This window comes from Bos javanicus, chromosome 13, assembly GCF_032452875.1.
Source record: "Bos javanicus breed banteng chromosome 13, ARS-OSU_banteng_1.0, whole genome shotgun sequence".
Taxonomy (NCBI): domain Eukaryota; kingdom Metazoa; phylum Chordata; class Mammalia; order Artiodactyla; family Bovidae; genus Bos; species Bos javanicus.
The window spans coordinates 72,083,199-72,110,436 of NC_083880.1; the positions used below are offsets into that span (position 1 = coordinate 72,083,199).

Consider the following 27,238-nt stretch of genomic DNA (forward strand, 5'->3'; position numbering starts at 1 on the left):
GGCATGCGGGATCTTTAGTTCCCCGACAAGCCCGTGCTCCCTGCAGGAGGAGTGTGGAGTCCCTGATACAGATATTTTTAAAATGTTGTATGTGTTGACATGGGCTTCCCAGATGGTGCTAGTGGTAAAGAACCCACCTGCCAATGCAGGTAGACTTCCATCCCTGAGTGGGTGAAGATCCCCTGGAGGAGGGCATGGCAACCCACTCCAGTATTCCTTCCTGGGGAATCCCATGGACAGAGAAGCCTGGCAGGCTGCAGTCCATGGGATCACACAGAATTGGACATGACTGAAGTGACTTAGCATGCAGCACGCACACATGTGTTGACACAGAGAGCTGTGTGTGAGGGGAAAAAGCGAGTTGCTGAACAATATGTACAGTATAGTCCATTTTTGGGGGTGGGATGGATGAGATATGCAAATGAAGGTGTAGGCAAAAGTCTGGATGAAAAGTCACCTTTGAGTTAATAGCAGTTATCTCTGGAAATGAGATTGAAGATAGGCTGGAGGAGAAGTTTTCACTTTTTATTTCAAGGTCTTCAGTGTGTTGGAATGCTTCCATACTGATTATGCAATACCATCTTGTGGGATTTTTTCAAACTGGCTGGAAGAGAGGAGGAGGTTGGCAGAGGAGGAGCAGCTCAGCCCAGGAAAGGGGCAGGACCCTGGGCTCTGCCCTGATTTGCTCAGTGCCCTAGAGCCGGCCGCTGCCCCTCTCTGGGCCAAAGCCAGGCAACTGCTGCCGTGTGTGCTGGTGGAGGAGCGAGGCATGCAGAGCTGTCGAGAGCACATTCACCAGTTTCTAAGGCACTGGAATGACTGGGAAGTTGTTGACATTTTTAAAAATTTATTTTTGGCTGCACTGGGTCTTTGTTGCTGTGCGCGGGTTTCTCTTATTGTGGAGCACAGGCTCTAGGCATTTGGGCTCAGTAGTTGTGGCAAAGGACTTAGTTGCCCCAAAGCATATGGGATCTTCTCAGACCAGGAATCGAACCAATGTCCCCTGCATTGGCAGGCGGATTCTTAACCACTGCGCCACCAGGGAAGGCCTGTTGACATTTTAATTAAAAAAAAAAAAAAAGGCAGCAAAGGAGGCAGCATGGCAGTCAGACTCTGAGTTCCCTGCTATGAAGAGGGACACAGGGCAAAGCTTTGTTCACCTGTCCAGCAATCCAAGCTCCACCCCTGCCCTGAGTTAGAACACTCGGTCTGGGCAGCTACCGATCAAACAGGACAAAGCCTGGGGTGAGCTGAGCCCTGGTTCCTGAATCTCAGTTCTCCAAAGGGAAAAGTGGGGCACGGGTCTCCACTCAGACAGGGTGCTCCTCCCACATGGGTGCCCAGGCAGTGCCGGGGCAAGTGAGCTCTGGAACCAGGATTTGGCTCAACACAAGACAGTGCCAGGAGTATCAGGTGGTCAGGCTGGCACAGTGGGCAAATGAGCTGCTCCTCCCCAGACGGATCCACGATTGGGCTAATCAAAGAGGCTGGTGGTCCCCATTAGTGAGAACTGTGCAGAACAAGCACCTTCCTTGGTCAATTTCTCAGACTCTAAGCAAAAGGGATAGTGACTCTGCTAATGGAATCAGGGAAGGCTGCGATTTCAGCAGGGCTTGGAGGTGGGGTTGGTGGGGGCAAGATTTCAGAGAGTGAAATGTGACAGCATTAAAGGGACTTCAGAGCCCCTCCCTGTTGGGCATCATCACAGATTCACACGACGTTCCGGGAGCTGGAGTCACTTGCCCAAGGTCACATAACGTAAGCTGTGCTGTACCTTTTAAAAGACGGTCCCCAGGGCAGGGCTCAGTGGAGGAGCCAGTGAGCACCGCCAGCATTATGATTCAGGTCCAGCGGTTAATTAGTAACCGGAAAGCCCGGTAGCCAGTGCCCAGCCAGCACGGCTGAAGGTTGAACTTCAGCTGGTTTGGGAGCCTGAGAGAGTGGGTGACAGGTCGCTACTGCCTGGGAAGGTTGTTCGGGCAGTCAGGATTGGGTTGTGGGTCAGAGGGACCATGCAGAGAGACTGGAAGGCAGAGCTGGGTATGGGGCTGCAGCCCAGGACCTGAGCTGGGACCTAGTTTTTTTCAGGTGAGTGACTCCACCGTGAGCAGGACACCTGCCTGCCAACGTGTTCGTCTGCCAAAACGGGAAACTAGCTACCTAGCTGATTTCCTTCCTAACTACCGTATTGACTTCCTTTCCTTTCCGACACCCTCCTCCCTAACTCCTTTCCTTCATTTCTTCTTCCTATCACTTCCCTCCCTTCCTTCTTCCCTTCTTTCCTTCCTTCCCTCTCAACTAATCATCTACCTGTGCTGCCTAACTTTCTTCCTTCCTAACCAATCCATTTCATCCTTGCTTCCTTCCAAATAACTTCATTCCTTCCTTATTTTAATTTAAAAAAATTAATGTTTGTTTAATTTCTTGGCGGTGCCACGCAGTATGTGGGAACTTGGTTCCCCAACCAGAGCTTGAACCTGCACCCCCTGCATTGGAAGTGCAGAGTCTTAACCACTGGACCGCCAGGGAAGTCCCCCTTCCTTCCTTTTCTAAATTCCTAACTTCTCCCTGAAATTCCAGGCCATGGGCTTTGGTGTCAGACTGGCTGGGTTCAAATCCCAGTTATATCATTTGCTGCCTAGATGTCTGAGTCACATCACTTCACCTCTCTGTGCCTGTTTCTTCCTTTTCAAAACAAGAATGATGATAGTTCTTAACCCATGGCACTGCAGAAACAAAATAAGGCCAAAGTGGTATGTAATGTCACTGGTATGTCATTGCAAGGCACTGGGCAAGCAGGCTTACAAATGAATAAACGACAGTAAAGTGAAGACAGTGTAGTAACAGAAGTGGGCACAAGGAAGGGAGTAGGGTTCATGGGGTTGGGGGTGGTCTGGTGAAGCTTATGGGAAAGGCTGGTGAGGACAGATGCAAAGGGTTAGCGGAGCAGACCTGATCGGTTGGTTGAGAGAGTGTTCCAAAAAGAGGGAACTGTGTGACCACCACCACCCCATTCCCACTGCATCCAACATGTCCAGGAAGATGAGGGCAGGAACATGGAGTGATGGCGCAGAAGGGTGCACATCTAGGCTGGGGCAAGGTAGAGGAAGAAACAGGCTTGAGGGCTCTCAGGGGAACTTGGACCACCTCCTGAGAGTTTGCAGGGGTCTCTGTAGGTCTAAAGAGCTGGGAGAAAATGCTGATGCTCATTCAACCTCTGGTCGGAAAATCAGAAGGCAGTGGTGTGGGAGAGAAAGAGGCTGAGAACTGCTCAGGTGTGGGCACCACAGTCAAGGTCATGGGACAGTGTGGTGGTGGGCAATGAGCCAAAGTTCCCACCAGGACTTAGTACCCAAGTAGTAAATGAACAGCAACACCTTGAGAATTTTTACATAATGGTACAGAGATAAAAAGATAACTAAGATAACCTACCCCCACTGTCACCTTGGGTCATGTCTCTCCAGCCTTTCTTTGGTGGTTATGTGCATTATGTCTTTATTTTCTTAACAAAGTCACCTACCATTGGTCACCTACCATTTGGAAACCTGCTTTTTTGCCTTGACATTGTTTCGCGTATATGTTCCCATTTCTGTTTACATAGGCCAATATGTCATTTTTTAAGTGAGTGATTTTCCAAATTATAGATGTACTCTAGTTTATCTTATCAATTCATCCCTTGATTCATTAGTCACATATGTACTGAGCTCCAGCCCTATCCCAGGCTCCGATCTGGATGATAGAGATTCAGAGTGAATGAGAGTAGTCTTTGCCCTTGCAGAGCCAATGTTCAAGTTCAAGACAAAAAATAAACAAAGCATTGTAAGATAAGGTGTCAGAGAGTGATGTGTTATACAGTAAAATATAAAGCAAAAAAATGTGGATGAGGAACGGGTGGGACTGGTATTGCAGAGTGTTCAACCATCCTGGTTTGCCCAGGATTGTACGGGTTGAAACATGGAAAGTCTCACATCCCGGGAAACCCCTAACCAGGACAATCGGTCATGGAAAGGGCCTCTCTGGGAGGTGATGTTTGAGCAGAGAGCTTTGTGATATGAGTGGAAGGCGATCATGCAGATGTCTGGAGGAAGGGTATTCTAAGCACAGGGAAATGTAAGGGCAAGGGGCAGGAGGTCAGAGGGTGCTCCGTGTTTCTGAGGGACAGCAAAGAAGGAGCTGGAGCACAGAGAAAGGAAGCGCCTGGAGACCAAGGAGGAGAGGGAGTGGGAGCCAGGTCACGTGGAATCTCCTAGACTGTGGTAAAGACTGGATTTTAATCCTAAATTTGGTGGCAAGTACACTGGAGTTTTTGAGCAACAAAGTCACGTGATCTGACTTCCAGTTTTAAAGGGTCACTCTGGTTTTTGGTGAAGAAAGACTGTAGAGGGTCAAGTAAGAAATAGGAACACAGTGGGAAAGTGAGTGGGATAATCCATGCAAGTGATGATGGTGGCTCAGGGCCAGCTGGTTGCAGCAGTGGTGTCTGGATATATTTAGTTTCATTTATTTACTTATTTAGCATACAATTGCTTTGCAGTGTCATGTTAGTTTCTGCTGTATGATGAAGTGAATCAGCCATATGCGTACATACATCCCCTCCCTGTTGGACCTCCCTCCTACCTACCGCCATCCCACCCATCTGAGTCATCACAGAGCAGCAAGCTGGGCTTCCTATGCTTTTTTATAGCCCGTTCCCACTAGTTTTCTGTTTTACACATGGCAGTATATATATGTCAATCCCAATCTTCCAATTCATCTCAGCCTCCCCTTCCCCCACTGTGTCCACATGTCCATTTTCTACATCTGTGTTTCTATTCCTGCCCTGCGAATAGGCTCATCTGTACCATTTTTCTAGATCCCACATATATGTGGGATTTTGAAGGTAAAGTCTAAGGTGATTTTATGGTGTAGTGGTGGATGCAGGGTGAAGGAGCAAAGTTTCTAGGATGAATTTTAGTTGCTGGTTCGAACCTTTGAGTAGGAGGAAGTACCGTTTCGGGGATAGATGCCAATGGAGGAGCAGGCTGGGGAGAGTGGAAAGAATGCAAGTCAGGACTTTCATTTTGGACACGTTAAGAGTTAGGTGCCTCTAGACCTCTAACTGGTGAAGTGTCAGAGGATCCAGAGTCAGGAGTGTATCAGAACTAGAGAGATGAGTTTGGGAATTGTGGAGTTTAGTCGACACCTAAATCTGTTAAACTGGTTGCTGTCAACTGGGGAACAAGTATAGAGAAAGGCCAGGCCAGTGTTTCAGGGTAAAAAAAGAGGGAATGCAGTGGAAAAGATGGAGAAAAAGCAGTTGGTGAAGTAGGAGGAAAACCAGCAGATTCTAATGCCAAGTGGGAAGAGGGGGTCATATCCTCAGGACACTGAATGACATGAGAACAAAGAGTTCATAGCTGGCTGTGGCACGTGGAGGTTACTGGTCTATTCTTTTGGGGGCATGTTGGGATAACAGCCTCTTTGGAACGGCTCCAAGAGAGGAAAGGAAGAGGGAATAGGAACTGAGTCCAGACAACTATTCCAAGGAGTTTAGCTGAAAAGGGAACTTATCAATGGGACAGTCTCTCAGGATGTAAGTCCCAGAGAGGGAACTATTACGGTCAGCGAGTATTCTGATGTACCCTACGCTTGGCCCTTGAGGTTACTATTATTTTCATTATTGTTTTCCTGTTCTAAGCAGTGCTCCTAAATGAAGGCTGCATCAGGGTCTTGTCATTGAAAAGAAATGACCTTGTTCTGGGCGTTATGTTTTGTCAACATAATATCCTGCCCATCTGTGTGTTGGTTCAACATTTCCATTTTCTTTAAAAATGAAAGGCTCTGATACTGTTCACTTGGGCTTTTCTTGGATAACTGCCCCCACCTACATCAAATCCTACAGAGAACCCCCCCACCACCAAGGCCAATGGGCTCAAGTCCCTTTCTGATGAGCCCCCTTGGCCCCAGCTCCATAGATCCCCACACTGTGGTGAATTACAGAGGTCTGAGTGTGGCATGTGGTAGCCACACAGAAAGTTCCAGAAGAACAGGGGCCGTGTCAGGCCCTGTCAACTCCTTCATTCCCCAGAACACCCCGTATAACCTCCTTGAGAGATACCCTGTGAGTACCTGATTATTGCACCAGGCCATCATGCACCAGGGTGCTGCTGGGACCCTGCTTCCTGGTGATACTGACCAGGGTTCTTGATCTTCACAATGATAGAAATTGACCAGAGACCAGGCAAGAAATTCAGACAGGGGCCCCTGTTGCAGCAGGGGGAGCAAGAACAAACAATAGATCCTCTTGCTTGCTCACTCCCTGAGTGGGGGACAAGCTTGTTCCTTGTATGGGTGAGAGTAGGGGTGTGTCTGGGGCTTTCGTGGTAGCTCAGTTGGTAAAGAATATGCCTGCAATGCAGGAGACCCCAATTCGATTCCTGGGTTGGCCAGATCCCCTGAAGAAGGGATAGGATACCCACTGTAGTATCCTTGGGCTTCCCTGGTGGCTCAGACAGTAAAGAATCCACTTGAAATGCGGGAAACCTGGATTTGATCCCTGGGTTGGGAAGATCCCCTGGAGGAGGGCACGGCAACCCACTCCAGTATTCTTGCCTGGAGAATCCCCATGAACAGAGGAGTCTGGTGGGCTACAGTCCATGGAATCGCAAAGAATCGGATGTAAGGGGGCGACTAAGCACAGCACAGGGGTGTGTCCAAGGGTCAGGCCGAAAGAGTAGCTTTAGGTATCTTGCCCCCACCCTTAAGTGGTATTGAGTGAAGGAGGCATGCACAGCACCCTGCTCCTCAACAGTGGCAGTTGGATTTTTTGGTTTCTTTGTATCCTTTGGGTTCAGATATTTGCCCCATCTGCCCATGCACACAGTTATTTTTAGCCCCATACAGTTTCTTTGTATTTTGCTGCTAGAGGAGAGGTGTGTCCAGGTGCAAGCATTGCAGCACTGCAGCAAAGAGTGCCAGCTCCCAGTCCTGCTCTGGAGACAGCAGTCAGAACCTGGAGGGCCATCGGGAAGGACCCCAAAGTCCAAGTGTTCAGCAAAGACCAGGCCAGGCTGATCAAACCAGACACCCAGACCTGAAGCACCTGCAGGTTCTTGGGAGCCAAAGTGCTCCCAGGTCTCTGAACTTCATCTTCAGCCCCAGATGGTCTGTAGTGGGCCAGGGTAGGCCCCAGGGAGCATATGTCCTCCCAGACAGGCCCCCTACACACACACACACACACACACACACACACACACACAGATTTACTGATAAACACCAATACGAACACAATCCACAAAAACCACTGTCACACATATGTATTCATAGATACACACATGGACACAACATGTTAACATGTATAGAGGTACACACTGCCGTGTCCACACACTACACTACACAGAGACTCATTGAAGCACATAGACACACAGACCAGTCACCAATGTACAGACGCACCGACAAAATCACACAAACGTGGTCACACTGCTGCACAAACACCTTGACACGCAGGGACACACTGATACACCAGATAGACAGACAGACACACATCTCTGCATGGAACACCTGCACACACACCCGCACCCCACACACTCATGTGCATTCCAACAAGCCCCAGCATCACCCCAGCTCTCCTGCAGCTGTTGCTCACGCCCTTCTACCCACACCCCCCAGGGGGAGGCGATGTCCCCGAGGGAACAGAGGACTTCGGTCCCTTCTTAAGCCCTGCTGGCTCCCGCGTGACATCAACAGCTCCCTCGCCGCGGCCGGGAGTTCCAAGCTGAGTGCCGGGGCCGGGCCAGCGCCAGGCACAGACACTTCGGCCCTTGTTGGGAGAACAGAGAGGGCTTCTTGTCCACTGTCCACCCTCCGGCTCCCACCACGGCTTCTCCCAGCGGCCTCTCTGCAGGCTGTGCAGGTACGTGGGGCCGGGGAGGCAAGGGCCTGGCAGAGCGGCTGTCAGGGCCCGGCCAGGAGGGGTGTGGGCTGCAGGAGCACGGACTCGGGGCTCGGCTGAAGCCAGGCTATGCTCCGTATTTGGGCAGCTCTGCAGCTCGCCTTCTCAGAGCTCCATGGGGCTGGGCCTCCCAGAGCAGCCTGGACAGGTAAAATTCCCTCGCTTCCCCTGTGGTCACTTTCTCAGCTCCCGAGAAGACCAGGGGGTGGTTGCTCCAGGGCCCCCTTGTAAAGATGAGTGGTCTCTACAGCAGCCCGGGCCCCACTGCAGGCCAAAGCTGTGATCTCAGGAGGCGCAGTACCCAGCAATCCCCAAGAGCAATCTCAGTTTCTGCTCTTGACTTTCCAGTCTAGGGTGGGGCTGTGGGGTCCTGGGCCTGCCAAGCCAGGGCCTGGACATATAAGCGTCCTCCACCTGCTCCTGGTAACACAGACCGCTGTTCACACTCTCCACTGTTTTATCTCAAACAGACACAGCCAGGGGCTTCCCAGCTGGCATTAGTGGTAAAGAACCCGTCTGCCAATGCAGGAGATGTGAGAGATGCGAGTTCTATCCCCGGGTCAGGAAGATCCCCTGGAGGAGGGCATGGCAACCACTCCAGTATTCTTGCCTAGACAGTTCCATGGACAGAGGAGCCTGGAGGGCTACAGTCCATAGGGTCGCAAAGAACCAGACACGACTGAAGTGTCTTAGCTCCTTGCTCATGGGTCTGTTCATGATTCTGGCCCAAGGTCCCCAAGGCAGCTGCCCCTCCAGGGACATTAGGCAGAAGTGCTTGTGGCTGAGACATGATAGTCAACACAGCACCCAACCCAGGGCTCTCTCTAGGGATCCAGGGTGGCAACATGCCTGTATAGGGTCCAGGGGAGCCCAGCCTGCCCCTCGCAAGCTGTGGGACCCTAGGCAAGTCCCTTTCAAGGCCTCAGGCTCCCCGCCTCTGAAATGGGAGGAAGAGTCCAGACTTTATGCCCTGCAAGAGTCCTTCCAGCCTTGGCCTTCCCAGACATCAGAGCTGCCCTGGCCATCCCCAGTGCTTGAAAAGACTCAGCCTGGGAAGGGCCACCCCTGACCATTCTCCCTCCTTCCCTCCTGAGATGTTTGACTAGAGAGGCTGGGCCCAGAGGACATCATTTCTTGTCCCAGACAGGGATTGCTGGCCTAGGGCAGGTGCAGGGAGTCAGGCAGGGGAGGACAGAGCAGCAGTGCCTAACACCCTATACAGGCGACACTAATTCCCCAGCAGCACCTCCCTTATCCTGCTCCTCCTTGCGTCCCCAGAGCGTGCCTGATCATTGCTACAGCATGGACTCAAGCCCAGCTGGGACCCCCAGTCCGCAGGTAGGTGGGTCTTGGTTCCCCCAGCCACCACCATGGGGCTTCCTTCCTCCCAAGGCCGAGGAAACCCAGGGAGATCCTCGTCAGCCAGGTGAATGGTCCCAGTACTGGGATGCCCACCGATATCACTGTGAGCCCATGGAATCAGGCCATTTGCAGGGTAAAGAGAAAAGATACTTGGTCAAGAGCTTCAAAAAGTAAGTGAGGTGGAAAAATTATGGGATTGGCCCCAAGGCCACCTGTATTCTTGTGCCAGCACGGCTGCCTGTAAGTCCTCCGACGGCTCTCTGCTGGGTCTCAGTTTTCTTACCTTCACATTTGGTACAACAGCCAGTGGCTTCCCAAGGCTATCATGAGAAGCAGGTGAGATGTGGATGGTTGGGTGGGTTGGTAGATGGATGGAAAGAAGGAAAGGAGAAAGGGACGCAGGAAAGAAGGCAGGCACGCTAGCAGAGATGTTGGAAAAGGGAGCAGGGCTTGGGCCAGGGGGAAGGGAGGAGGCCAAGGAGTCGGGACCCTCTGATCTTAATCACCTCTTTCTTTAAATGTCTTTAGCCCCCGAGGGCCAACGGGAATATCAACCTGGGGCCTTCTGCCAACCCAAAGTGAGTTCCAGTCTCTCAATCCCTTTCTTGCCTGGCTCCCCTTGCCTTGGGAATACAACCCAAGTTCTCTGATTCAGCATCAAGACCCTCTGCCATCTGAGCCCAGGACCAACCCCCAGCTTTATTTCCCACTGATTCCCCAGCCTCTTCTCATGCTGAGCCCTGTGGCTGGAATATCCCCCTGAAGCCTGAATTATTAGCAGCCCCCCACCCTCCAGGCGCTTCTCTGTCTTTGGAGGCCAGAGTCCTTGCCTTCTATGTGGTTGTGTTTGGTTTTTTCCATTTCTTGCCCGTTTTTTACTCCATTGTGAGATCCTCAGAGGCAGGAGCCAGTCTGAGAAGACCCTCTTGGCTGGAAAAACATGGCCTTCTCCAGCTTCAAAGTTAAAGAGAAGCCCTGATTTGAACTAATGTACCTGGTTTCCCGAGCTGGCAAATGCTGACCCGTGTCCCTTCCTCTTGCCCCAGTGCCCGGCCCACGGACTTTGACTTCCTCAAAGTCATTGGCAAAGGAAACTATGGGAAGGTGAGTGACCTGCGAGCACGGGAAGCCTGGGTTTCCCCCCTTTCCGGCCCCTTCCACCCCCTGCTGTCACTCGCGTGTGCAAAGTGGGAGCTTACAACCTGCAGAATCATGGGCACACGGCTGGAACTGGAGGTCTGCACCACCATCAAGAAACCCAAAGCCCAGAGGAGTAGTCACCTGCGGGTTCTGCATTTGTCCTCCTGCTCAGGTCCTCCTGGCCAAGCACAAGTCCGACGGGATGTTCTACGCAGTGAAGGTGCTGCAGAAAAAGTCCATCTTAAAGAAGAAAGAGGTACCAGGGCTTGGGCCCAGGCATCTCCTCTCCTGCCTCTTGACCCCCAGCCTCAGGTGGCTTCCAATGATGGATCCAACTCTGAGCATAGAGGTGGTCCAGCTCAGGGGGGCTGGGTGGGATGCTGGCCCCTCTCCAGGAAGGCAGGCTAACCGCCTCGCCTGGTGGGCCTGCAGGTGGCCCCGGCCCGGCCCTCTGCCTTCCCCTGAAGATCCAGGGCTCCATGGCGAACCAGTCTTCAGCCCTGTTAGTGCCAGCCTCCCCACCTGTGCAATGTGGGGGTCGCACTTCAGGCTCGCCAAAGGCCCTTCAGGCCACAGCCTTCCAGGAGTTCTAGATGCTTCCACTGATTTGAGTCTCTCTAACGCCAACTCCATGAGAAAGACAGAACAGGACCCGAGGAAGGATGGAATGTTAAGTCAGAGGACTCAGGAGAGGGAACTAAGGTTAAAAAGGAGCTCACGGGGCAGGTCTTGGTGAAGGAGGCAGCCTCGAAGATAGGCTTTTGATGATCTGAAAAGAGGCGTCCAGGCAGGGGAACAGGAACAGAGGCCTGGATGTGCATAGTGCCTGCCTTCTTTTCTCTGAGAGCTTGTCCTTGGAACTCATCTATTCAGTCATCTTGCAGCTTTGTTGAGGCTTCCCTGGTGGCTCAGATGGTAAAGAATCTGCCTGCAATGCCAGGAGACTGGGTTCAATCCCTGGGTCAGGAAGATCCCCTGGAGAAGGGAATGGCAAGCCACTCCGGTATTCTTGAGTGGAGAATTCCATGGACAGAGGCGCCCGAGAGGGCTATAGTCCGTGGGGTTTGGTGAAAGAATCAGAAAAGACTGAGCAACTAACACTTGCACTGGGGTGAGGGGGCAGGGAATTTGGACCCAGGGCTGGAGCTGCACCCAGCTGCACTGGTGGGGGATGAGGTGGACCACTCGAGCCCTGAATGCTGGGCAAGGCCCCCCGGGCTTGGGCCTGAGGGCAGTGAGAAGCCATGGTGGGGATTTGAGCAGGGTGGGCGCGTGGGTGGTAACGTGACCCGTGTGTGTGTGTGTGTGTGTGCATGTGCATGCGTGTGTGTGTGTTCGTAACTCTGCAGCAGAGCCACATCATGGCAGAGCGCAGCGTGCTCCTGAAGAATGTGCGCCACCCCTTCCTCGTGGGCCTGCGCTACTCCTTCCAGACACCCGAGAAGCTCTACTTCGTGCTGGACTACGTCAACGGGGGAGAGGTGGGTGACCCGAGCGCATCCCATGTACCCACGGTGCACCAGGTTCTGGAATGATCTCCCCTCATCCTTACCACAGACCCGTTTTGCAGCTGAAAAGACCAAGGCTCGGGGAGGTAACTCACTGGCTCAAGGCTACCCTGCATGCACTTGGCAGAGCCAGGATTTGAAGGCAGGTCTGTCTGACTCCCAGCCATTTTCATTTCTTGACTCCCACGCAAAGCTGCCCAGAATCCCTTCAGTGGACCTGGGAAAGGTCAACGTTGGAGGAGCTCTGTGGTCAGTGGTTCTAATTTTACCCATTTTACACCATAGACCACTGCATGGGAATGAGCAGTCTTTGTGGTTGTGATCTGGGGCCACCTGGTGACCCAGAAGCACAGCTGGGAAAAGCTGGGCTCCCTCCTCTGTCTCTCTGAGCAAGATGGCCCTTCTCAGTGACCCCAGATTTAACCTGTGTGACCTCATGCTCTTTAGCCTGATGCCAAGAGGGAAGTTTTGTGTCCTCCATCCCTAAATTCCCTGGTGGAGGTGTGAAGGACTCTTCTTTGCCAGTAAATTAGACAGAAGCAACTGGCCCAGGGGCAGGTCTAACCTGGGCTCAGTTTGACCATCATAATCATTTTATCACATGGGATAGAGGAAAAGCACATGTCTGACCCACTCAGGTTCAAATCATGGCTCTGCCAATTATAGTCCGTGACCTTGGGCAAGTCACCTGGCTGCTCTGATACTTCCAGTTTCCTTTTCCGTGAAACTGGCCTCCTACTTGAAACCTGGAAGGTAGTCAGGAGAATAAAAGAAAAGTAGAGGTGTATTAGGGTGCGGCTGGAGCCTGGCACACAGTAGGGGCTCCATTTTTGTTAATTCACCTTTCCTGCTGACGCTTTGCCAGCTCTGTAGGATGGCTGGCATGCCCTTCCTTGTATGATGGTGTTGTAGCTTTAAGAGGGGGTGACTTGCCCAGCTGCCTCCAACCCTGCATCTGTGGAGCTGGAGCCCCCCAGGAGCCCTCTCACACACCTCCTCCCCCTCCAGCTCTTCTTCCACCTGCAGCGGGAGCGCCGGTTCCTGGAGCCCCGGGCCCGGTTCTACGCCGCCGAGGTGGCCAGCGCCATTGGCTACCTGCACTCCCTCAACATCATTTACAGGTGAGGCCTGCCTGTGGCACAGAGCCAGGCCTGGCCCTTCTGCCCCAACAGCCAGGGGGTGTGTGGATCCCTAGATCCTGATGAAATCCCAGTGAACTTGGTCCTCTGCCTGAGGAGGAGGGCTGGCGTGGCTTCAACATCATAGTGCCCTTTTCTTTCAATGTCTGCAGGGACCTGAAACCAGAAAACATTCTCTTGGACTGCCAGGTTAGTGTGTGTGTGTGTGTGTGTGTGTGTGTGTGTGCATGCACATAGTTGCACGTGTGTGCTGTGTGCCCATGAATATATGTGCATGTGCATGCATTGTGCATGCGTGCATATGGCTAGGGACGCATTCAGGTGTATGTGTGCATGTGTGCCTATGACTGTGTACATGCATGTAAATGTTTGCTGTGTGTACATGGATGTGCATGTACTTGTGTTCATGAGTGTGTATACGAGGCCTGTGGTGGGGCAGGGGTAGTGTTACACAGAAGCTCGAGGATTTTGTAGTGCTTCCATGTCTTAGACTGAGTTCCCTGGAAATAGACTCTGGAATGGAGTGTAGGATGCCGAAGGTTATTGGGGAACATATTTAAGGGGTGACGGGCAGGTTTGGGCAGAGGAAGCAGCACATCTGCACTGCACACACTTGCTCTGCAGTTGCAAGTGAGACCTCAGCTGGTCTTCCAAGGCTGGGGTGCACCCCAGCTGGGATGGCTCTCTAGAACTGTTCCAAACTGAGGCAAGGATGCGGGCGTCTGCGCCACTGTACTGGCCAGTCATCTGATGGGGATTGCCCCTTGAGAGGGGCATGACTTTGGATGAGGGCAATGGTCCAGCGTAGGGGATGGGCAGGACATCCTAAAGAGGGGATCTGGGCAGAGCCTGGCAGTATCCACTCACATCATGACCTCCACCAGCTACCCTCTTGCTCAGCCACAAAGTGTGTTCACTCTCTGTTCTCTGGGTACCCCCTACTCCATTAAGGGGGCTGCTGCCACCAGGCCCCTCCAGCAGGGACATTCTGGAACTGCTGGGTGTGGACGTGAGTTGGTGATGAGCTGAGGGCAGACAGTACGATGCCGTCTCCCCATCCCTGTGCTGTTCTTGGCATCCAAGTTAGAAGCATGGAGTGAGTGAAGCCTCCATCTTGGGCTTGTGCCAGGGACACAGACCCCACAGCCATGCCCCGGATGTGGCATCTGGGCTTTAGGGTTAGACCTGGTCATCCTTTTGGCTCAGATCACCCTCCCACGCCTGCCCTCCCTCCTCTACAGGGACACGTGGTGCTGACAGACTTTGGCCTCTGCAAGGAGGGTGTAGAACCCGAGGAGACCACATCCACGTTTTGTGGTACCCCCGAGGTAAGCTAAACCTCCTGGGAGGGGTGAGGCAGGAAATGGGTGAGGCCATGGCTCCTGACTGGAGCCACCAGGTTACAGCAGAGGGGCTCACTCCTTCCCCCAAGCACTTCCCCTGAGCTGACTGCACACAGAGCCTTGGTTTCCTCATCTGTGTCATGGGCGGACCAGCTCTGGGGGCTTCTGGGACCTGGCTTGTGAACCTCTGCAACAGGGCTGTCTAACAGAAATAGAAACAGAAATGCAAATCATATATGCAGTTTTAAAATTTCCAGCAATCCACATTCACAAAGAAAAAGATGAAATCAATTTTAATAATGAATTTTATTTAACCCAACACATACAAAATAGTGGGTTTCCCAGGGGGCTTAGTGGTCAAGAATCCACCTGCCAATGCAGGAAACACGGGTTTGAACCTTGGGTCGGGAAGATCCCCTGGAGGAGGAAATGGAAACCCACTCCAGTATTCTTGCCTGGAAAATCCCATGGACAGAGGAGCCTGGTGGGCTACAGTGCATGGGATAGCAAGAGTCGGACACGATATTGTAGAGCAATTGTCCTCCAATAATTGTATTTTATTCTATACTTCTCCATATTGTACAATTGTAATCTTTGATAATTTAAAACAAAACAAACAAAAAAACCAGCATGTGGGACTTCGCCAGTGGTCCAATGGCTAAGACTGTGGGCTCCCAAAACAGTGGGTATGGGTTCGATCCCTGGTTAGGGAACTAGATCCCTTAGGGACCTAGTGCAGCCAAATGCACCCAATGCAGCCAAAAAAAAAAAAAAAAACCATGTAAAAAAAAAAAGTCAAACATGACTTGGTGACTAAACAACAGCAATACAAAATAGTATCATGCCAATATACAGTCAACATAAAATTGTTGAAATACTTTGTTTTATTTTTTCTAACTTAGCCTTTGATCCGGTATGCGTTTTACACTTACTGTCCCTCTCAGCTTAGCTCGGCCACATTTCAAATGTTTGGTAGTCACACGTGGCTAGTGGTTACTGTGTTAGATAGCACTGCCCTGCAGCGTGAAGTCTATGTGCATAGGAGGCCCTGGCCTGACCTGACAGTTAAGATCTAGTGTAAAGATACCAATCTCCCTCTTTCTTCCAGCCACTAAGAGCCTGGAGGGTTAAAATTTGTGAATCTCAGCAATCATTCATACATGTCTCTTTGTCCTGCCAAGGCCTCCCTGCAACTTTGGGGTTAAAAGCCGTTCCTTAAACTTCTACCAGCATTGAACCTTGGACCTTGAACCCAAAGGGGTTTCTAGCTGCTTGGATGGATGTCTGGGTCGGGGGTGGGGGTCTGAGGCTGCAGGGCTGGCGAGCCTTCTCGAGCTGGCATGGCCCAAGACTTCAGCTTTTGTTTTTTTCCCATAAGCTTAAGAATCTGGGTCTCAGATTTCAGCTGAGCCTTCTCTGTTTGGGTTTAGGAGATAACCTCTCTAACCAGGAGTAGTTGTCTGTGTTTGGGTCTGGGAGGGTGTTCGCTGGACAGAACTGGCCTCCCAAAGCCCTGCCAGCCCAACCATCCCTTCCTTGGCTACTGCCAGGAGCAGATGGATCATGTAGGAGACATGTGGCTCTAACAGGTCATCTCTTCCATGACTCAGGCACTGCCGTGGTGCCGGGGAACACAGACAAGAGACGCCACAGTTGCTCAGTTGTTCACAGTTGTTTAAGGGCCAGCACATATATTAGCAGGTGTCTTTTTTATGTGTGTGTGGCTGCGCTGGTTCTTTGTTGCAGCATACGGGCTTTGTCTAGTTGCAGTGAGGGGGCTTCTCTTGCTGCAGCACGCAGGCTCAGTTGCCCTGCAGCATGTAGGATCTTAGTTCCCCCATCAGGGATCAAACCCACGTCCTCTGCATTGGAAGGAGAACTCTTAGCCACTGGACCATCAAGAAAGTTCCTCGCCTATGTCCTTAACACAGCCCCTAGGGAGAGATTCTGCAGTTCCATTATGTGGGATAAGCACACCAACATTCTTGGAGGTTCAGCGACCTGTTTGGGGACACACATTCAGTGGGACTCAGTTCAGTTCAGTTCAGTTCAGTTCAGTCACTCAGTTGTGTCCGACTCTTTGCAACCCCATGAGGTGCAGCACGCCAGGCCTCCCTGTTCATCACCAACTCCCAGAGTCCAGCCAAACTCGTGTCCATTGAGTCAGTGATGCCATCCAACCATCTCATCCTCTGTCGTCCCCTTCTCCTCTGGCCCTCAATCTTTCCCAACATAAGGGTCTTTTCAAATGAGTCAGCTCTTCGCATCAGATGGCCAAAGTACTGGAGTTTCAGCTTCAACATCAGTCCTTCCAATGAACACCCAAGACTGGTCTCCTTTAGGATGGACTGGTTGGTTCTCCTTGCAGTCCAAGGGACTCTCAAGAGGACTCCCAACATCACAGTTCAAAACCATCAATTCTTCGGCGCTCAGCTTTCTTTATAGTCCAACTCTCACATCCATACATGACCACTGGAAAAACCATAGCCTTGACTAGACGGACCTTTGTTGGCAAAGTGATGTCTCTGCTTTTTAATATGGGTCTAGGTTGGTCATGACTTTCCTTCCAAGGGGTAAGCGTCTTTTAATTTCATGGGACTAGGTCTGGGTAACTCCCTGCCCCTCTCCACACCCATGCAGTCTCAGCGTGGCTTGGTCTGTTACTGAGGCCTCTTTCCTTGGTGGTAGAGACCCCAGCCTAAGAGGTTCCCAAGCCCTTGGGTCTGCAGGAAGCACAATTCTGCCTAAGGTTCTCTACTTGTGCGAGGTGCAGATATATAGCATGCATTCAGCTGTCAGTAGGAACTCAAATGCCACCTCCTCTTTCCTGACTCCTTTCCATCCCTCCGTTACTAAGGTCACCTGTGCAAATACGGGCCACACTGACTTATACTTCATCTGTGAGTCTTCCAACTGCCCTTTGAGTATCCCCAGGGCTTTCCTAGTTCCAAGACATCACTTGGATGCTTTTGAGCATATTAAAGGCACTCCCTTTGGGCAGACTAATTATAAAATGTTTCCTGTTTATTTATTTTGTATTTTATTTTATTTTTGGCTGCTGCTCATTACTGCGCATGGGCTTTCTCTAGTTGCAGCAAGCAGGGGCTACTCTTTGTTGTGGTGCTTGGGCTTCTCATTGGGGTGATTTCTCTTGTTGCAGAGCCCTGGCCCTAGGGCACATGGGCTCAGGAGTTGTGGCATACAGTTTTAGTTGCCCTGTGGCATGTAGGATCTTAGTTCCTGGACCAGGGATTGAACCTGTGTCCTCTGCACTGGCAGGTGAATTCTTAATCACTGGATCACCAGGGAAGCCCCAAGTTGCTGGATGGGGATTCCTAAGTGCAGCTAGTGGTAAAGAACCTGCCTGCCAATGCAGGAGACATAAGAGATGTGGTTTGATCCCTCGGTCAGGAAGATCTCCTGGAGAAGGAAATGGCAACCCACTCCAGTATTCTTGCCTGGAGAATCCCATGAACAGAGGAGCCTGGCGGGCTACAGTCCATAGGGTCGCAAAGAGTCAGACATGACTGAAGCAACTTAGCACACGTGCACCCAAGTTGCCAGATACAGTCGTACTAGGGTTATGGTTTGGTGAGTTGATCACAGCCAGGCTTGCAACCCTCTTTACCCCTTTGGCTGGTGCTCTTGTGTGGTACACAACATATACATCTGTACAGGGCAGTCCAGCCAGATTTCCTCTACGTCCTCAGCACACTGGCAAAGGGTCCTGCACAAAGCAGGTCTTTGATGAACTGATGCTGAATGAACACATGCACAGTTAAGTAAATATCACAGCAGAATCAGCTGCTGGTGATCTTTTCCTCCAAGTACCTTGTTTACAAATGGGGAGATGGAAGCTGAGTGTCTTTCAAATAAGTGTGTTTTCTCTCAACAGTACTTGGCTCCAGAAGTGCTCCGTAAGGAGCCTTACGATCGGGCAGTGGATTGGTGGTGCTTGGGAGCGGTGCTCTATGAGATGCTACATGGCCTGGTGAGTGGGGTAGGGCTGATTCTGGAAGAGATGGGGGGTGGATCTCTCCCTTGTGTGGCCTCCTCAGGCTCCTCAAGTTGTTGAATGAGCCACCTCTTCTCTACAAGCTCAAAAAGGGTGATGCAAACATGAATACGAGGATAAAGTATATTTTTTTCCAATAATGTCAGTTCCACACTTTATAATATACTATCTCATCTGTTACTCCTTTGGTGCCTCAAAACAGCCTTTGGACGCGGGCACTGCAGGAAATGAGGTTGTTCTTATTTTACTAAGAGGGAAACTTAGGCTCAAAGAGGTCACAGTCCTGGGAGGTGGTAGAACTAGCCCCTGGATCCAATCCTAGACTGCCTGTGCTTCTCGTCTGAAAAATGACAATATGTCTCATAACCATCATAAGGCTGGAATAAAATGATGATGAGAAACTGTTAACTTTGCAAAATGTGAAGCTGGTGCACAAGCTTGATTAAGAGACGTGGGATAGAGGGGGCACCTGGAGAGGTCCACAAGCCTCATGCTGGAGGGGAGAGACTTCTCAGCCTTCCCTGGAGCCTCTCCACTGTGCTGGACGCCCAGAGGTCTCTGTCTCTCTCCACTCTGCCACGTGAGCCATGGCACAAGACACAGGTCTGGCTGAATCCTTCCAGCTGCACCCCCGCTTTGCTCTAAGTGTCTCTGAGAACTGTGCCCACTTTAGCATGGATGATCCTCCCATCTCTCTGCCTCTCTCTCACCAGCCGCCCTTTTACAGCCAAGACGTATCCCAGATGTATGAGAATATTCTGCATCAGCCTCTACGGATTCCCGGGGGCCGGACGGTGGCTGCCTGCGACCTCCTGCAAGCCCTGCTCCACAAAGACCAGAGGCAGCGGCTGGGCTCCAAAACAGATTTTGTAGGTGACCTGCCAGCGGAGTGCTGGGCTCTCAGCCTCCTGCTGAGGCAGCCCAGAAGCAGTGTCACACATCTAGCAGTTCCCTAAAGCCAGGCACTGCTAGTTCACCCATTCAGAGATTCACAGCTGCTGCTGTTTATTTCCTTCAATCTAACGCTTCTAGTCAACCAATATTTATGGAGCACCTACTATGTGCTGGGCTTTGAGCTAAATGCTAGGATTTGTTAGACTGGGTCTCTGCCCTTAAGTTTATGAGGGAAAGGTAGACGAACAAACATAAATTATTATAGAGTGTGACTATGCTAAGAGGCCAGGCAGGAATGCAGGCAAGTCTTTACTGGGACTTGTGCGGTAGGATGAGGGAGCAGAAATAAGTAACACATGCCCTTGTTGGCTCTCCAAGGAGGGCGGACTGATTCATTATATGGGGTGAGGGTAAGGGCAGATCTAGGGGTCAGGCAGAAGTGGCTTAGGTGGTCTGCCCACCCCCTTGGTGGTGTTGTGTGCAGGGTTCACGCACAGTACCCTGCTTTTTCTCCCAGCACCCCAGAAGGGGCAGTTGGTTTTTGGCTTTTTTGTATCTTACAGCTCTTAATTTGTCCCAACTGCGCATGCATGCAGTTCTTTTTCATCCCTTATCGTTTCTTTGTATTCTGTTGCTGGATGAGACAGTTCTCTGGGTGTCTGTCTAAGTTCAAGTGGAGACACTCTGGTAAAGGGTCCCAGGTTCCAGCCTGTTTCAGAAAGACATGAACTATGAGCAGAGATAGACAATAATGGGGGAAATTCACACTGGCACGGTCAGGGAGGTCCTCTATGAGGAGGTGACAATTGAGCTGAGATTTGAAGGATGGGAAAGAACTGGGAGGAGGCATCCCAGACACAGGGCACAGCGTGTGCAAAAGTCCTGCAGGAGGAGCAAGGCAGAGAGAGATAATTAGACGATTGATTAATCAGTATATGCTGAGCAGGAGAGTGGAGGCTCCCGGTTAAGTTTTGACAAATTCCTCTGGCTTCTGTACAGAGAGCAAACTAAACTGCTTTTCACAAATATCTGAGCACTTCCCCCTTGCCAGGACCCAGGCTGGACATCTGAATAGAGAGATGAAGAATTCACAGTCTGTTCTCCAAATAAGTTCATGGCTTAAAAAAAAAAAAAAAAGAGCAAAATTTAAAAAATAATCATACATTCTCTACTTAACAAAAGATCATTTGGATTTATAAGAAGATCACAGTACTTTTCTCCATAGAAGTTTGTTCTTCTAGCGAAGTAGTTGGGATTGCATGAACTGTGAGACAGACTGCCTGGATTCAGATCCTTTCTCCATCAAGCACTAGAGGCAGGATAAATGGCTTAAGCTCTCTTTGTTGTTGTTTAGTTGGTAAGTCACCTTCAAGTCTTTTGCAACCCCAGAGAATGTAGCCTGCCAGGCTCCTCTGCCCGTGGAATTTCCCAAGCAAGAATGCTGGAGTGGATTGCCATTCCCTTCTCCAGGGGATCTCTCACGTCTCCTTCTTGGCAGGCAGATTCTCAAACAGTAAGTTTGAGCCTCCTGGGAAGCCCCTGCTTTAACGTTTCTTCCCATGTATAGTAACAGCACCCAGTTCGTAGCTCTTATGAAGGTCAAATAACATAAGCAAACACTTAGGCTAGTGCCTGCCATGTAGAAAGTGCTTTTTAAGTGTACAAACTATCCTATATGCCAGATACCGTGAAGTTTAACAACATTTAAGGCTTTTGCCTACCCATCCCTGGACAGTTTAAAGAAAAGGCTTTCATGAAGACAGGTCCCTCCTTCCCAGAGGAAATTTGCATCCTAAAAAAATGTGATTTTTAAAATAAGGTGTACTTTCCCATAGATCAAGATTCAAAGGATATTCAGAAAAAGTCCCTTCAGCTACCTAGTTTTTAAAATTTTGAGGTAACAAGCGTTACCAGTTTTGTGGGTGTTCTAGAAATAGTTGGGATCTGGCTTGTTAACAATTCCCCAGGGAGTTCAGATACACAGAGTTAGAGAATCATTCTTTGAGAGACATAGAGAGAGGGAGGGCTCTGCTGGAAAAGGCGGAAGTTTTTGTCAACATTAGTTTGGATTAGGAAAGAAGAGATGAATCATGCCCAAGGCTGAATCCTTAATTCTGGATCTTTGCGAAACTGCAGCTTTTCTTGGGGCTTTATTTCTCAAATCTTCCTTAGTGAGTTGATTTCGTCTATTTCTCTGTCTAGAATTCTGGAAGAGGGATCTCCCTGGTGGCCCAATGGTTGGGACTTCCTCTTCCAATGCAGGGAATGTGGGCTCAGTCTCTGGTTGGGGAGCTGACATCCCACATTCTTTGCAGCCAAAAAAACCAAAACATAAAACAGAAGTAATATTGTAATAAATTCAATAAAGACTTTAAAAAAAAGAGTGTATTTAAAAAAAAAGAATTCTGGGAGAGTCCGGATGCACTGAGAGAGTGGAGTAAGATTCCCCAGGACCCTCCAAGAGCAGGGTCTGCTCTCTTTCTCACTGACATACCTCTACAGCCTAGTACGGCACAGGGTAGGTGCTCTATAAATAGCTGTGGAATAAACAGATGCTACAGGGAAAAGGTCTGGGCTTGAGATAATGGCTAAGGGGAGAGGTCTTATTGCAGACACTCCTTTGTTCCAGGAAACCAGCCAGCAAGTTACCTTCCTAGTAAAGATTTTGGGGCTAGACAACCGGCTGCCAATACAGTTGGAGCTCCGAGGCATGTGGGGTGGGGTGGGAGCGCCAATGGAGAGGACTGCTACTGATCACCTTCTTCCCACAGCTTGAGATAAAGAGCCATGTGTTCTTCAGCCCCATAAACTGGGATGACTTGTACCACAAGAGGCTGACTCCACCCTTCAACCCAAATGTGGTAAGAGGCCATCACGTTCTGGCTTCTGGGTTCCCAGGACTGGTGGAAGCTTGGAGGGTACCTGGGGAGGGTATCCTGGCCTGGCCTCTTCCTACAGATGGGAGAACCGAGGGTCCAAGAAGCTCAGTGATTTGTTCAAGGCTATCCTGTAAGCCAGAGGCAGAATTGGGTCCGGAACCCGGAAGTCCTGACTGCCAGTTCAGCTCTTTATGAGGAGCCAGGTTGCCTCCCTTTACTTTCAATACCAATAACCCTCATGGCAAAGCGCTTTACAGCTTTTAAAGTGTTCTGTGTCATGGAGCACACCCAGACAGAGCCGAGTCCTGTGACGATTTTTTTTCCTATGTTTAGCTTTCTTCCTGGTAATAAATGACATGTATTTATTGTAGAAAGTGTGTAAAACAGAGACATTTAAATCATCACGGAGAGGGACTTCCTTGGCAGTCCACTGGTTAAGACTTTAAGCTTCCGCTGCAGCAGGCACAGGTCTGATCCCTGGTCAGGGAACTTAAGATCCTGTGTGCTGCACAGCACGACCAAGAAATAAAATAAATTTAAAGCATTAAGAAGAAAGAGCGTATTATCTCACCACCCAAGAGAAAGCACGCACCACTGGCATGTTTCAGATATTTTTTTCTGTTTTTTATGTAGGTCATAGTTCATACACAGATACAGATATCATCTCCCCCAACAGAGATCATAATTCATGTATATAGATAGATCTCATCTCCTCCCTCTTTTTGCTAAAACTATGTCATCATTTTCCTAAGTCACAGAAGACTATGATTTTAAGTGGCTGTATAATATTTCAACCCTATGTCGGTAACATAATTTATTCCACCATGTTCCTAACGGTGAACTTTAGGTTATTACCATTTTTTCTTTATCATAATGGATTAATAACTTTAAGTTCATGTCTTTGTCCAGTTATTTTTTAATTAAATTTTTAATTGGAGTATAGTTGATTTATAATGTTAGGCTAGTTTCTGCTGTAAAGTGAAACAGTCATGCATAGATCCACTCTCTTCTAGACTCCATTCCCATATAGGTCATTACAGAGCACCGAATAAAGTTCCCTGGGCTGTACAGTAGGTTCTTATTAGTTACCTTTCATATAATAGTGTGTCTATGTCAATCCCAGTCTCCTAATTTATCCCTCCCCTGTTCCCCTTGGTAACCAAAAGTTTGTTTTCTATGTCTGTGAGTCTTTTCTGTTTTGTAAATAAGTTCATTTCTATCATTTTTTTAGATTGCACATATAAACGATACCATATATTTGTCTTTCTGACTTCACTCAGTATGACAATCTCGAGGTCCATCATGTTGCTGCAAATTGTCCAGAGTTCCGATTATTTCAGGATGGATTCCAGATGGGGAATTACCAAGTCAAAGAATGTGAATATATTTTATTTTTTATTGTTGAGGTATAGTTAGTTGGGGCTTCCCTCATTGCTTGGTTGGTAAAGAATCTGCCTGAAATCCAGGAATCCCAGGTTCGATTCCTGGGTTGGGAAGATCCTCTGGAGAAGGAAATGGCAACCCACTCCAGTATTCTTGTCTGGAGAATCCCATGGACAGAGGAGCCTGGCGGGGTCACAAGAGTTGGACACGACTTAGCGACTAAACCACCTCCACCACCACAGTTAGTTGACTTGCAGTATTATTTTAGTTTCAGGTGTACAGCATAGTAATTCGATATTTGTATATATTATACTCCATACAGAGTTACTATAAACTATTCACTATGTTCCCTGTGCTGTCCATTACATCCTTGTAACTTATTTTATACCTAGTGGTTTGTACGTCTTAATCCCCTTCACCTGTTTTGCCCTTCCTCCCGCCCCTCTCCTCTCTGGTAACCACTCATTGTTCTCTGAATCTGTTGTGCACATTTTTAGGTTCTTGATTCATACTTTCATCATGTCACAATCTACCGGCAGCATATTGAGGGTTGATGTAGAGCAGGCAGGGGGCCAGGCAGGTAGAGGAATTGGTAAATGGTTACTGGACCTTGTGGAACATGATGACTAGTGTAAATGCATGAAAAAATGACACTTAAAGAAGGATGCCCCTGGAGCACTCAGAGGGGAGATCTAACAGCTCTCTCAGGGCTCTGGGCTCCTTTGGCAGCTCTGACCCAGTGTTCCCTTCTCATCGTTGGCTTATATTCACAGGCAGGACCTGCTGACTTGAAACACTTTGACCCAGAGTTCACGCAAGAAGCTGTGTCAAAGTCCATTGGCTGCACTCCTGACACCATGGCGAGCAGCTCTGGGGCCTCAAGTGCCTTCCTAGGATTCTCCTATGCGCCGGATGATGATGCCATCTTGGATTGCTAGAAGAGAAGCTCCCGTGAAACCACCAAAGCCAGCCTGAAATCTGTAAGGAATTACCTTCAGCTGTTGGTCACAGAAGCCCAAACTAACAATGGCTTAAATAAGATTTCCGCCCACCTCCCCCCACCCCCCACCCGCCCGCCAGCACATAAAAGAAGGATGGTGTTAGGTGATCCAGAGCTGGTACGACAGGTCATCAGAGGCTTTCTGTATTTCCACTCTGTCATTCTTGGCAAGTGGCTTCTACTATTAGGATTATTATATTATCCTAAGATGGTACTGGAGCTCTAGCTACTGTTTCTGGGTCCTGGGCAGGAAAAAAAGGAGGAAAGAGCAAAAGGGCACCTTTACAGAGCTTCCCGAGAAGCCCCACCCAATGACTTCTGCTTGCATCTCACTAGCCAGCCACCTTACCTGCACTGGAGGATGGGATATATGTCCAATTAACTGGGCACATGACTCCCCACAATAACGCAGGGGTTCTGACACTAAGGGAGAAGGGAAAATGTTGGGTAGGCAACCAGCACCTCTTAACCAGAGGATCTCTTGGTGTTTGGATTTTGATCTCAATGTGTAAAATGACCAAGGTGCAACAAGCCTATAAGGTATCACCCAACATCCACTTTTTTTCCTTTGTCAATGATGTCTTTCTTTGGGTGGGTGGTATTGCACATTTATTAGGTTTGTCTGCCTGGCATCTGAACCCCGGCCTATTCCCCTGGCATCTATTCCCCGGTCAGGGAATCTCCTATTTTATGAGCCATGATGGGAGGCAATTCACTTCCTCCAGTTAACCGTAGCTGAAAATGCTAGACACTAACTTTCCCAGCCTCCCCTGGAGCTCGGGCCAGGCATGTGGCCTCAGGATGCACCTGTTATCAGATTTTTGGCTCAAGGAAGGAACTGGGAGCTCTCTTTCATGTGGCTGCTGTGATAACAAAGCCCACAAGACTGAGTTCCTGGTGTAGAAGTGGCAGCGATGCTCTTATTGACAGCACCAGTTCCCTCATCACATCCGTGCTGCAGTGTCATCCCTGGGAATCCTGGGTTCTCCCTCTCTAGTTTTCCCAATGATTTTGAGAGCTTCTGATACTGTTAATCACTCCTTCTTTTGCTTAACCCATTTTTGACCAGAGACGTGTTAGTATATCTTTTGTCACCTGCGTGTTATTAATAGGAGACGTATCAGTATCAGTTACAAAACAAATCGCCAGCCACAGGTGTTAGTTTCTGCAAAAATCCTGTGGTCAATAGAGTTAACTGCTCAAACTCAGCTTCAGAACACCTGCCTACACTGATGCAGTTTCTGTGCTAGACTTCTTCATGTCTGTTACCAGCTTTCATCCAAATGACCCTAAGGTAGGAATCTCCTTTTTACCCATGAAGAAACACAGAGAAGCTGTACCTTTCCTAGAGGTCACAGAGCTAATAAGGGCCAGGTCACAGAGCTAATAAGGGCCAGGTCACAGAGCTAATAAGGGCCAGAGTTGGGACTTGGAGCCCTATAAACTTACTCTGGGGCTCTCACATGTAACCTTTGTGCTGGTCTGCCTCTCACTCTGGCTGTTAGGTCCAAGCAGAGTAGCTGTCAAAATCTCTAAGCAGAGCCAAGCCAGGAACTGGCTGGAAGAAGCCAGGTAATGAGAAACGGGGTCTTCCAAGAGGAGGCATTCAATTGAATGCTCACGGTCTGAGCCTGGCTGCCAAGTTAATTCTCTGTTCCCTTTTCTGTCTCAGATGGAAAAGAATCTGCCTGCAATGCAGATCTGGGTTTGATCCCTGGGTTGGGAAGATCCCCTGGAGAAGGGAATGGCTACCCACTCCAGTATTCTTGCCTGGAGAATTTCATGGACAGAGGAGCCTAGCGGGTACAGTCCATGCAGTTGCAGAGTCAGGTAGCATGGAGCACCTAACACTTTTTACACACCTCTACCTCATATACCTCTGTATGCTTGTCAAGTCTAGGGCCATAGGGAGCCCAGGCAGGGTCTGTACAGGCCTAGTGATTAGCCATTTCCAAAAGCAATTCTGACCGGACAGAATGTGAGCATATAACACACACGAGTCCAGGACACTCCGCACTTGTTTGATGGATTTTATACTGCCTTATTTCGGTGAAGAAATCTTTTCACTGTAGTTCATCACCTGCTTCAGGGTGGTCCTATTAGCTGGGGACAAGAGGAGAACTTTCATTCTTTTCAACATCAGTGTGTGCTAGTGATTTTATTGGCTTTTCCTTTTAACTCAGTCCCACTCTTTGCCTTACATTTTTGTTTGCCCAGCGCCCTGCCCCAGGAATTATGGAGGATGAAGCTGGAAGACCATGGAAAACACATCGATGACACCACAATGACCTACTGGGAATCAAATCTGGGTCAAGGAGAGCTAGTTACCCTTTGACATGTGCTGAGAATTCTGAAAGAAACATTCTGATTTGATTTACATCTTAAGAGTGTCCGCTAAGAGACAAGTGTCGAACGTGATGAGAGAGAGGCCCAAATTCCCCCAACTTCCCAGAGCCAAGAGCAAGAGCGCTAATCATCAGAAATGGAAATAGTATTGTCAAAGTACACAACTTGCTATGAGTTGTGAAACACCCAAAGGTTCTATCTGTTATAAGACTGCAAAATCACAAAATGTTCACCAGGAGAGAAAATAAAAATGAAAAAATTATGAATATTCATTAAAAATGAGTATCTGTTTAATATCA

At 49.5% G+C, this 27,238-nt stretch overlaps 1 protein-coding gene across 4 annotated transcripts; it reads left to right on the forward strand.

The window, feature by feature from the left end:
* Positions 1–1,876: 1,876 nt before the first annotated feature.
* Positions 1,877–27,238, forward strand: SGK2 (serum/glucocorticoid regulated kinase 2). Of its 4 annotated transcripts, XM_061437635.1 has the most exons (15): positions 1,877–2,088; positions 7,648–7,891; positions 9,209–9,268; positions 9,821–9,870; positions 10,339–10,396; positions 10,605–10,688; positions 11,782–11,913; positions 12,949–13,061; positions 13,232–13,268; positions 14,321–14,407; positions 18,318–18,413; positions 19,151–19,306; positions 22,103–22,192; positions 24,367–24,573; positions 26,811–27,238. In XM_061437635.1, the coding sequence occupies exons 3-14, from the start codon at positions 9,233–9,235 to the stop codon at positions 24,529–24,531; spliced, it is 1,104 nt and encodes a 367-aa protein (XP_061293619.1). In that variant the 5' UTR covers positions 1,877–2,088; positions 7,648–7,891; positions 9,209–9,232; the 3' UTR covers positions 24,532–24,573; positions 26,811–27,238. The 4 variants fall into 4 exon arrangements, with proteins under 4 accessions (XP_061293619.1, XP_061293616.1, XP_061293615.1 ...); XM_061437631.1 differs by lacking the exon at positions 1,877–2,088 and having other exon boundaries at positions 2,118–7,891; XM_061437633.1 differs by lacking the exons at positions 1,877–2,088; positions 7,648–7,891 and adding an exon at positions 7,945–8,078.

Excerpts from the sequence above, each read along its gene's own strand:
- SGK2 (XM_061437631.1), top strand. The coding sequence starts at position 7,325 with ATGTTAACATGTATAGAGGTACACACTGCCGTGTCCACACACTACACT. Across the intron at positions 9,269-9,820 it reads CTGGGACCCCCAGTCCGCAG|CCCCCGAGGGCCAACGGGAA; the intron begins GTAGGTGGGTCT and ends AAATGTCTTTAG. Across the intron at positions 14,408-18,317 it reads CGTTTTGTGGTACCCCCGAG|TACTTGGCTCCAGAAGTGCT; the intron begins GTAAGCTAAACC and ends TTCTCTCAACAG.